General features: G+C 49.9%; 1 protein-coding gene across 2 annotated transcripts; it reads left to right on the top strand.

Moving 5' to 3' along the window:
- The first annotated feature begins 2,708 nt into the window (after positions 1–2,708).
- Positions 2,709–8,456, top strand: DMAC2 (distal membrane arm assembly component 2). Of its 2 annotated transcripts, XM_004015271.5 has the most exons (6): positions 2,709–2,742; positions 4,295–4,491; positions 5,678–5,758; positions 6,516–6,652; positions 6,752–6,914; positions 7,282–8,456. In XM_004015271.5, exons 1-6 carry the CDS (start codon positions 2,725–2,727, stop codon positions 7,460–7,462), a joined length of 777 nt encoding a protein of 258 aa, XP_004015320.3. In that variant the 5' UTR covers positions 2,709–2,724; the 3' UTR covers positions 7,463–8,456. The 2 variants fall into 2 exon arrangements, with proteins under 2 accessions (XP_004015320.3, XP_027834149.2); XM_027978348.3 differs by lacking the exon at positions 6,752–6,914 and having other exon boundaries at positions 5,678–5,772.
- Positions 8,457–9,712: the final 1,256 nt, after the last annotated feature.

Here is a 9,712-nt window from a genome sequence, read left to right as displayed (position 1 = left end):
GCTCTAAAACAAAGGGCCTCAGTGGGAGAAGGTGGGCTGGCTCTTCACCCAGTCCTGTGGCTGGTAATGTGTTTATTTGAGAAAGGCACCTTGGAAGCAGATACCTCTGAAATGGATGCCTCTGACAATCAAAGCTTAAGTCAAGCAATTGCATTACAAAAAAGAAAAAAGCAAACAAAACAAAACAACCGTCAAGGTTTACCCTACACCCAGGAACAATCTCCAAGAAGTGATATTTACCTGGGCTAATCCTGGGCTCATATCTTTCAGGCATTGTCTCATTTTACACATGGCAAAACAGGGGCTCCAAGAGATGTAGGAACTGGCAGGGGCAGAATTAAGGACAGGTCTCTGTTATGCTTAGTCATTCAGTCTTGTGACTCTTTGCAACCCCATGGACTCTAGCCCTCCAGGCTCCTCTGTCCATGGGGATTCTCCAGGAAAGCATACTGGAGTGGGTTGCCGTTTCCTCCTCTAGGAAATCTTTCCAACCCAGGGATTGAACCCAGGTCTCCTGCATTGCTGGCAGATTCTTACAAGCTACCAGGGTAGCCCAAGAATACTGGAGTTGGTAGTCTATCCCTTCTCCAGGGGAATCTTCCCTACCCAAGAATCGAACCAGGGTCTCCTACATTGCAGGCAGATTCTTTACCAGCTGAGCTACCAGGGAAGCCCCATAAAGACAGGTCTAGCTGAAGTTTAAGTCCATGCTCTTCCCTGCTGTTATCACACTGACACATGGAGCTGGAGTTCTTAAATTAGAGAGCTTTAGCATTTTAAGACCCACTCCAGTACTCTTGCCTGGCAAATCCCATGGACGGAGGAGCCTGGTAGGCTGCAGTCCATGGGGTTGCCGGGAGTTGGACACGACTGAGCGACTTCGCTTTCACTTTCATGCATTGGAGAAGGAAATGGCAATCCCATCCAGTGTTCTTTCCTGGAGAATCCCAGGGACGGGGGAGCCTAGTGGGCTACCGTCTATGGGGTCGCACAGAGTCGGACATGACTGAAGTGACTTAGCAGCAGCAGCAGCTTGCCCTAGAGCCCATGACCACAACAAGAGAATCCAAAATGGGACCCGAAATGATAAATGAGAAGCCCGAGTATGGAAACTAGAGCAGCCCACGCTCTCCACAACTAGAGAAAGCCCACCCTCAGCAACGAAGACCCAGTACAGCCAAAAATAAATAAATATTTTTAAAAATAATAATTAAAAAATAAATATGTGGAGTTTCTCAGCGCATCTTTTTCTGTTCTAGGGAAGCATTAACAGCTGGTTAGACCTAGAGGAACAGGAAAGCTCACAGGGACTGTGAGCACAGTCAGAGGGAAGGAAGGTACTCCAACAGCCTTCTTCTAAGGGAAAGACTGCTGGATCCCATTTTAACGCCCGTTGGAAAGGGAGGTCCAACAGACTGCTAAACCCAAGAAGAGTAATAAGCATGTGCTCCTTTAAGTAGTGGTATTTGAAAAAGTGGGAAAAAGACCTAAGGTCTCCGAAGAAGACATGCAGATGGCTAACAAACACATGAAAAGATGCTCAACATCGCTCATTATTAGAGAAATGCAATCAAAACCACAATGAGACATCACCTCACACTGGTCAGAACGGCCATCATCAAAAAGTCTATGAACAATAAATGCTGGAGAGGGTGTGGAGAAAAGGAAACCCTCTTGCACTGTTGGTGGGCATGTGAATTGATACAGCCACTGAAGACAGTATGGTGATTCCTTTAAAAACTAGGAATAAAAACCACCATATGACCCAGTAGTCCCACTCCTAGGCATATACCCTGAGGAAACCAGGGTTGAAAAAGACACATGTATTCCATTGTTCATTGCAGTAATATTTGCAATAGCTAGAACATGGAAGCACCTAGATGCCCATCAACAGATGAATGGATAAAGAAGTTGTGGTACATATACACAATGGAATGTTACTCAGCCATAAAAAGGAACAAATTTAAGTCAGTTCTAATGAGGTGGATGAACCTAGAACCTATTATACAGAGTGAAGTGAGTCAGAAAGAGAAAGATAAATATCTTATTCCAGGGCACATATGGAGAAATGGTTCTGAAGAATTTATTTACAGGGCAGCAATGGAGAAACAGACATAGAGAATAGACGTATGGACATGGGGAGAGGGGAGGAGAGGGTGAGATGTATGGAAAGAGTAACGTGTAAATTTATATTACTATATGTAAAATAAATAACCAACGGGGAATTTGTAGTATGGCTCAGGAAACTCAAACAGGGGCTCTGTATCAACTTGGATGGGTGGGATGGGGAGGGAGATTTGAGGGAGGTTCAAAAGGGAGGGGATACATGTATACCTATGGTTGATTCATGTTGAAGTTTGACAGAAAACAACAAAATTTTGTAAAGCAATTATCCTTCAATAAAAAATTTTAAAAAATGTTATTTGCTCAGTCATGTCCAACTCTTAGGGCCTCCGTGGACGGTAAAGACAATAGCCCTCCAAGCTTCTCTGTTATGGAATTCTCCAGGCAAGCATACTAGAGTGGGTTGTCATTCCCTTCTCCAGGGGATCTCGCCGACCCAGGGATCGACCCGAGTTTGCCGTATTGTAGGCAGATCCTTCATCAGCTGAGCCACCACGGAAGCCCTTTAAGAGGAGGGCTGGAAGACGGAGGGGGCGTGGTCATAAGAGACCCGGCGGGTTGGGTAAGATGAGCCCCTTCCGGTTACACAATCCTAGCAAGATGGCGGCGCCCAGGGCGGTAGGTGACCGAAGCTTTTCGAGTCCCCTAAATTAGTGTCCGCTCCGCTGTCTCTGCCTTCAGGACCTCTCTCGGCGCCCAGCGGACAAGGAGCGAGAAGGAGCAGGGGGTCCCTCCCGCTAAGCCTCACTCTGGGCGCGGTGTGGTCGTCGGGAGCCGGGAAGGAGCGGTGCGGGTCACAGGCAGCGAAGGAGAGAAACCAATGGGGAAGCAGGGCGTGCCGACTGAGAAAGTGCGCCAGACCAATCAGAGGGAGGGATCCGACGGGCGCTGGGAGTCTGGGAACGGACGACAGTGGGGCCTGCAAAGGATGAGGGTTTGGAAGAAATTGGCAGAAAAACTGAGGTGTGAGGTCCAAGAGTAGGTGAGGGAAACTCATGGAATAGTTAGGAATTTTGATGGAAAAGCCAAGAGGTGAATTTGGGAATTCCAAGGGAAACGATCTAGGGGAAATTGAGGGGAGAATTTGCAATATTGTGGAAAGAATTTAGGAAGAATTCGGCAAAATCAAGGAATGGACCTAGGAAAATTAAGGTTGGGAGCTTAAAAGGAAGTTTAAGGAAAATAAGTATGTAGGCAAAACTATTGGGAGAATTTGGTTAAAGCAAAAAGAGAAACTGAAGCAGGTTAAGAGAAAACTTTGGAGGGGAACTTGAAGAGAGTTTGGGAGCTTCAAGAGGTAAGTTAAGGATGGTTTGGCGAGAAATTAAGATTATATTTGGGAGCTTCCTTGGTGGCTCAGTGGTAAAGCACCCTAGACCCCATTTCTCAGCAACAGAAGTCACAGCATCAGAAGCCTGCTCACTGAAATGGAAGAGTAGCCCCCCATCACAGCAACTAGAGAAAGCGTGCACGGCAACAAAGACTCAGCATAACCAAAAATTAAAAAAAATGTTTTTTAATTGTTATATTTTGGGGAAAGGAATGCCTTATTTAAGAAAACTCTGGTGGGAAGTGGATAAAATTAAGGGGAGAATTTGTAGTACATTAAGAGTTCAGATAATAGAGGTTTGGTAAGAAGCTAAGGGCTTGGGGGAAGTCAGGGGGAGACTTTAGGAAAACCAGAAGACCCTTGGGCCAAATCGAAGATAAACTTTTTTGACAGCGCTAGGTCTTGGTTGCTGCGTGCAAGCTTCCTCCAGTTGTGACAGGCAGGGGCTACTTTAGCTGTGGCGCACTGGTTTCTCATTGCAGTGGCTTCTCTTGTTGCGGAGCACAGGCTCTAGGTCAAGTAGGCTCAGTAGTTGAGGCACGTGGGCTTAGTTGCTCCCCAGCATGTGGGAGCTTCCCAAACCAGGGATCGAACCCACGTCCCCTGCGATGGCAGGCAGATTCTTAATCACTGGACCACCAGGGAAGTCCCAAAGAGAACTGAAGATTGATTGGGGAAAGCCTGGGGAAATTTTGCAGATTCCAAAGAACTGGAAGGTCCTAGAAGAGAAATGAGCGGGAAGCATTGAGGAGGGAAGATTTGGGAGGAGAAACGGGGGAATCTGCCTGTGTGTCTCTCAGGAGGCTCTGGGCTCAGCTCCTCCTCCCCTTTCCTCCCCAGTCCCTGCGGCTAGTGGCCCCGGTATGGAACAGGGGTACCAGCGGCATCCGTGGCCTGAGCAAGGCAGTGGACCCGGAGGGCAGTCAGAGGAAGGGGAGGACGCTACTCCAGTTCCTGACTGACCACTTCTATGACGTGGAGGCTGTGAGGGAGTACCTTCTCCGGAAGCAGGTGTTGAAGGTGCAAAAGAAAAATCGGTGAGAACCCACTGACCTGCCCAGCCCTGCTGTCCAGGCCTCCCCGGTCTGCCCGCGCTGCCCTTGCCACTCCAGGAAGCCCTAGGGCTTCCAGTGCAAGCCATGCCCACGTGCCTCTTCATCTCCAGCCCACATGCTTCCCAAACCCTCCAGCTCATAGAGGCAATCCATTGCCCACTGTCTCCTCTTGGAGGTCTAGCTGGCGCTTCAGACCTCACATGGCTAACAGCAAACCTTGGTTTCCCCCTAAAACAGCCTTCTCACCCCTAAGCCTTCCTCATCCCAGTCAGTGGCCCATCCGTTGTTCAGACCACATTCTAAGGAGTTATCCCTGATTCCTGTCTTTGCGTCCCTTTCCTCCACATCCAGTCCATCAATAAAACACCAGAATATCCTAAATTTGACCAATGGTCACCTTCTAACTGTCCGTAGCCTGGTTGGAGCCCTTTTATTTTATGGTTGGATGACTGCAGTTGTCTCCTATCTGGTCACTTTTGGGCCCTGTTACAGTCTACACAGCAGCCAGAGGACTCGTAAGAAAGGAAGATGAATAACATTACCGTTTTGCTTAAAATCCTCTTATGGTTTCCGACTGCAACTAGAATAAAAGCCAAACTCCAAGGCCGAAAATCTGCCCCCTTACTGAGCTTTGAGACCTCTACCAGGGACGCCCACTCACCTCTGCCAGCCTGGCATCCTTATTGCCATTTGTTCACCTTAATTCGAGCCTCTGAGCCTTTGCAACTGGCTTTTCCCTTGGCCTGGCAGACTCTGACCCTGACCTCTGCAGTCCCTCTCTCATTCAAATCTCTCCAGTTTTGCCTCCTCCAACACGCAAACCAAATCACTACCTCCATCCGCCATCCCGACCCGAGCCACCCCTAGTCTGCTCCCTCCGTATCAACTTCATCACGGAATTGCTACTCCGCGGTTTGTTCCTAACTTGGCGGTTGTCTGTTTCCCCTGTGAAATAACTCTGCAGGGGCAGGGACAGTGATCCGCCTTGGTCACAACTGTCCCCCAGTGCCCAGCACTTCAGAGGCCCTCAGTAAATATTAGCCATCTGACTCAGAGTGCCTGCGTATCTCAGTCCTGTGCTGTGGACTGTGACCCTCTCAGCAGCACCTGGGCCTGGCAAGGGGTGTGGTGCTTCAAGGCTCACCCTCGGCTACTCTTCTCCCGGCAGGTCCTTCACCTACATCGAGGAGCGATACGGCCCCTACGTCGCAGGGGCCTATTTCGTCTTGAAGCAGGGAGGCGCAGTCAAGTATGAGGGCAAAGGTGTCAGAATGGGGGGAGGGGGGAGAGGCGGGAGAGCCACTTTCTAAGCCTGGGGCTCATCCGGATGGGCTCATGTCAGTCCGACTGGCTTCCGTGCACACCCTGGTCTCTGCCCCCTCCTGGCCATGTGGCTGGGGCCTTGTTCCTGAGCTTCAGTGTTGTCATCTGTAAAATGGGATGGTGGTCATGTGTAACCTACAAGGTGTGCTGAAAGATTCAGAGACACTTTGCAGTCTGGACACTTGTCATGGGTCACAGGCCAACGTAGCATGTGTGCTAGGTCAGCGCTGGTGCGTCTTTTCTTTCTTCCTTCCCCCTCCGCCGCCTCTTGTTTTTCCCCTTTGTTTTCCTTCTTTTTTGAAAACACAATTCACATAGCCTTCCTCTTGGTTCTGATTGAGATTTTCACTTGTTTTGAGCACTTCCTCCAGCACCTTCCTTAGAAATGGTGTACCTGTCTGTAAATATCTCAACATTCACCCATCTCCAACAATTCTTGTCTCATAGCTCTTTTTTCTCATGTTAATATCTATAATCTCTTCAACCCTCAACTTCCAGGTATGTAAAATGGCCAAACACTCCATCTTTGATGGGGTTGTCAGGGGACCCAATGAGACCAGACATGTAAAACCCTTAGCGCAGGGCCTGGTGTTTAGTGAGTGCAGCAGGTTCTCTGATACGGTGCTAGGAGTGTTAAGAGGTTGGAAGGTTGAGGGACCCTGCTGACACTCCCTCTCTCCCAGGTTTCGGGACAGGGAGTGGATGCGGGCAAATGAGCAGGGCCTTTCCTCTCTTGAGTTCCGGAAGCTCCAGGAGGTGCCCGTGGAGGCTGTGGATGCCAGTGGTTGTGCCATCAACTACCAAGGCCTGGACAACCTCTGTGAGTGGGGTGGGATGAGGTGGAGATGGGCCAGGCTCTGCCCTTTCGTGGTGGGCTCCAGAAGGGCCGTCAGTGCCATCTGCCCTCTGCCCCCTGCAGTGGCCCTGAAGGAGCTCCAGTCCCTATCGCTGCAGCGCTGTCCCCACGTGGATGACTGGTGTCTCGGCCGTCTCTACCACCTGGCCGACTCGCTGCAGGAGCTCTCGCTGGCCGGCTGCCCCCGCATCTCTGAACGGGGCCTCGCCTGCCTCCACCACCTCCAGTGAGACCTCAACTCAGGCTGGGCCCCAGACCAGGGGAGGGCAGTGCCCCCATCCCTGCCTCCTGGACAGACCTAGAGCTGGTGGTGGGTCAGCATAGATGAGCTGCGCAGTGAACCTCTGGGAGGGTGGGAAGACTCTTAGTCTTCCTGCCTTTTTGTATTAATGAAATTACAAGATATTTACACTGTTGTGGGACAGCAGGAGCCAGAGGTGTGCAGTTTGTAATGAACACAGTGGGTCTCATGTACTTGAGCAAAGATTTTATTCGAAAGCTGGAGGTCAGCGTGGAGGCAGGTACACCCCCCCCACACTCACACACAGAGATGCCATCCTTACATGTGACCCCCCCATCTTGCCTCCTCTCAGGAACCTCCGCAGGCTGGATATCTCCGACCTTCCTGCCGTGTCCAACCCGGGCCTCACTCAGATCTTGGTGGAGGAGATGCTGCCCCACTGTGAGGTTCTGGGGGCTGACTGGGCACAGGGCCTCAAGGTGGGGCCAGAGGAGCAGTCCCCAGATGCAGCCGGCAGCCCCATCCCCGCCTAGCCTTCAGCCCCTCCCCATCAAGCAGGGTCTCGGCCAGGCTGTGCTAAGCGCCCAACAGCTCATCCTTCTGGCCCTGTTGGGCTCACTCAACTCGGGAGGTCGGGCTGGGCTGAGGGGAGGAGAGCCTGAGCTTGGGACATTTGTTCTCCGCTGCCGGGGTACTCGCTGGCTGCACCCAGCCTGAAGCTCCCAGCTCCTCAGCTTGTCAGGTAGCCCTCTTCACATGCTTCTCTCCTTCCCAGTTTCGGGAGCCCCCTTCTCCAGCCTGGGGGAGGTAAGGGTCCTGGCTGCAAGTAGCCCCGGGGAGCTGCACTCTCCCTTGTGATTGCCCCGCACCGAGCCCACTTCTCTGGCAAGAGACTTCTCTTGACTTCTGTTAGAAGTCGGATTATCCCACTTGCATGTGCTCCTGTTTCCTGCCAGCGGGCACTACTGGCATTCTACAGGGCTAGTTCTTCCCTGTGTGGGACGACTCGGCTCACTGCAGGCTGCAATATCCCTGGTCCATACCCACTACCCGCGGGGAGTCCCACAGCGTTCCCCTTATTGAGTTACTGACGCTCAGCTCCAAATTCAACGTTGTTTGCTCTGAAAATTGATCTGGGCCTTTGAAGTATTCTTTGCTAACTGGCCTGATAAGGGTTGCCAGTAGAGGGCAGCCGAGAGATGTTCCTCAAGGGAGGAAAGGCTTTTGCTTTCTGGCTCAGCTCAAAGGTGCTTGCTCAGCTGCCATGCAGCGCATGGTGGTGCAGGGCTCCCCGTATCTGCTGAGGTGAATCAGGTGGTCAGCAGCTTCCCCTGGCGCCCTCCACCCGCCCCCACCCCCCCGCAGAAGACAGCCTCCACTGAGGTGTCTCTCGGTGAATGCCCCTCCACCATACCCCTGAAGGTGGATTTCCAGTAACTCCCAGGGCCCCTTACCAGTGAATCCCCTCCTTACTTCACTTTGCTGTTACAGTCATTGATTCTCTATATTAAACTTTACCTGTTCAAATTACTGTGTGGCTTTTCTCTCTAGACTGGATCCAGACTGATAAGAGCCTTGGCATCTGGAGTGTTCCCAGAGATAAACTCACAAAGACAGGATTTGGGGGTTGGTTCGTTCCTGCCTTTGGCTCAACTGCACTACTGAGCTCCGTGGCAGTGGGAAATGAGACATTAGAAATCCATGGCCTAAATGCCATCAACAAGATGAATGGATAACAAAGATGTAGGGGGTATATGTGATACATAGTGGAATACTACTCAGCCATGAAAAAGAATGAAGTAATGCCATTTGCAACAGCATGGATTGACCGGGAGATTATCATATTAAGTGAAGTAAGTCTGATAGAGAAAAATATGATATCACTTATATGTAGAATTTTTTTTAAATGATACAAATGAACTTCAAAACTCAGACTTAGAGAAAAACCTATGGCTACTGGGGGAAGGAGAGGAGATAGCCTGGGAGTTTGGGATTGACATGCACATTCTGCTATATTTAAAACAGACGGAGTTCCTTGGTGGTCCAGTGGTTACGACTGCTTCCACTATTGATGGCATAAAAGGTTGCTGCTTTGAGCTGTGTGTTTCACCGGGATTTGTGACCTCTGGAGGAGAGGATTTCAATCTGGGGTCAGAGATGAGGCTTGACTACTTGGGGAACTTTTTGTATAACCAAGTCTCATTAAAATATAGAGATAGGGAAAGCTTCTGACGCCAACATCAGATGGGAACAGAAAGGGTGCCCCCTTGCTAGTTTTTAGCAAGCAAGTTTTTATGTGTGTTAGAAAGCTATTAATCAGATAAGAGAGACACCTCAAGGCTGAGGGAGTTTCACCAGACCTCTCCCCCAGCCATAAAATAATTGATAGGAATACTGGTTTGTTGAGCCATTATCAGCCCAAGGTTTGAGAAAAGAAAAAAAGTTAGTCTTGGGTGGAACCATTTTGAAGAAAGGCAAATTCTAAAGCAAATACATAGTTTAAAAAACATTTCCACAAGAAAAACATTGGTTAGCTCAAGGCAGGACGTCTGCCACTTGCCATTTATTTCCTCCTGCTGCTTGGGAACCTCTGGCCTTCCTGCCTGTTACCCTCTCAGGCACACGTTCAGTCCCTTGCTGGGGAACTAAGAGGGGCCAAATAAAAAATAGGCTAAATAACCAACAAAGACCTTATGTATAACACAGCGAACTCTGCTTCATGTTCTGTAATTATCTAAATGGGAAATGAATTAAAAAAATAGCTAACATGTACATGAATCACT

The sequence above is a fragment of the Ovis aries genome, chromosome 14 (assembly GCF_016772045.2).
Source record: "Ovis aries strain OAR_USU_Benz2616 breed Rambouillet chromosome 14, ARS-UI_Ramb_v3.0, whole genome shotgun sequence".
Taxonomy (NCBI): Eukaryota; Metazoa; Chordata; class Mammalia; order Artiodactyla; family Bovidae; genus Ovis; species Ovis aries.
The sequence above is the reverse complement of the archived record's forward strand: the minus strand, read 5'-3'. Positions and strand labels throughout refer to the sequence as shown.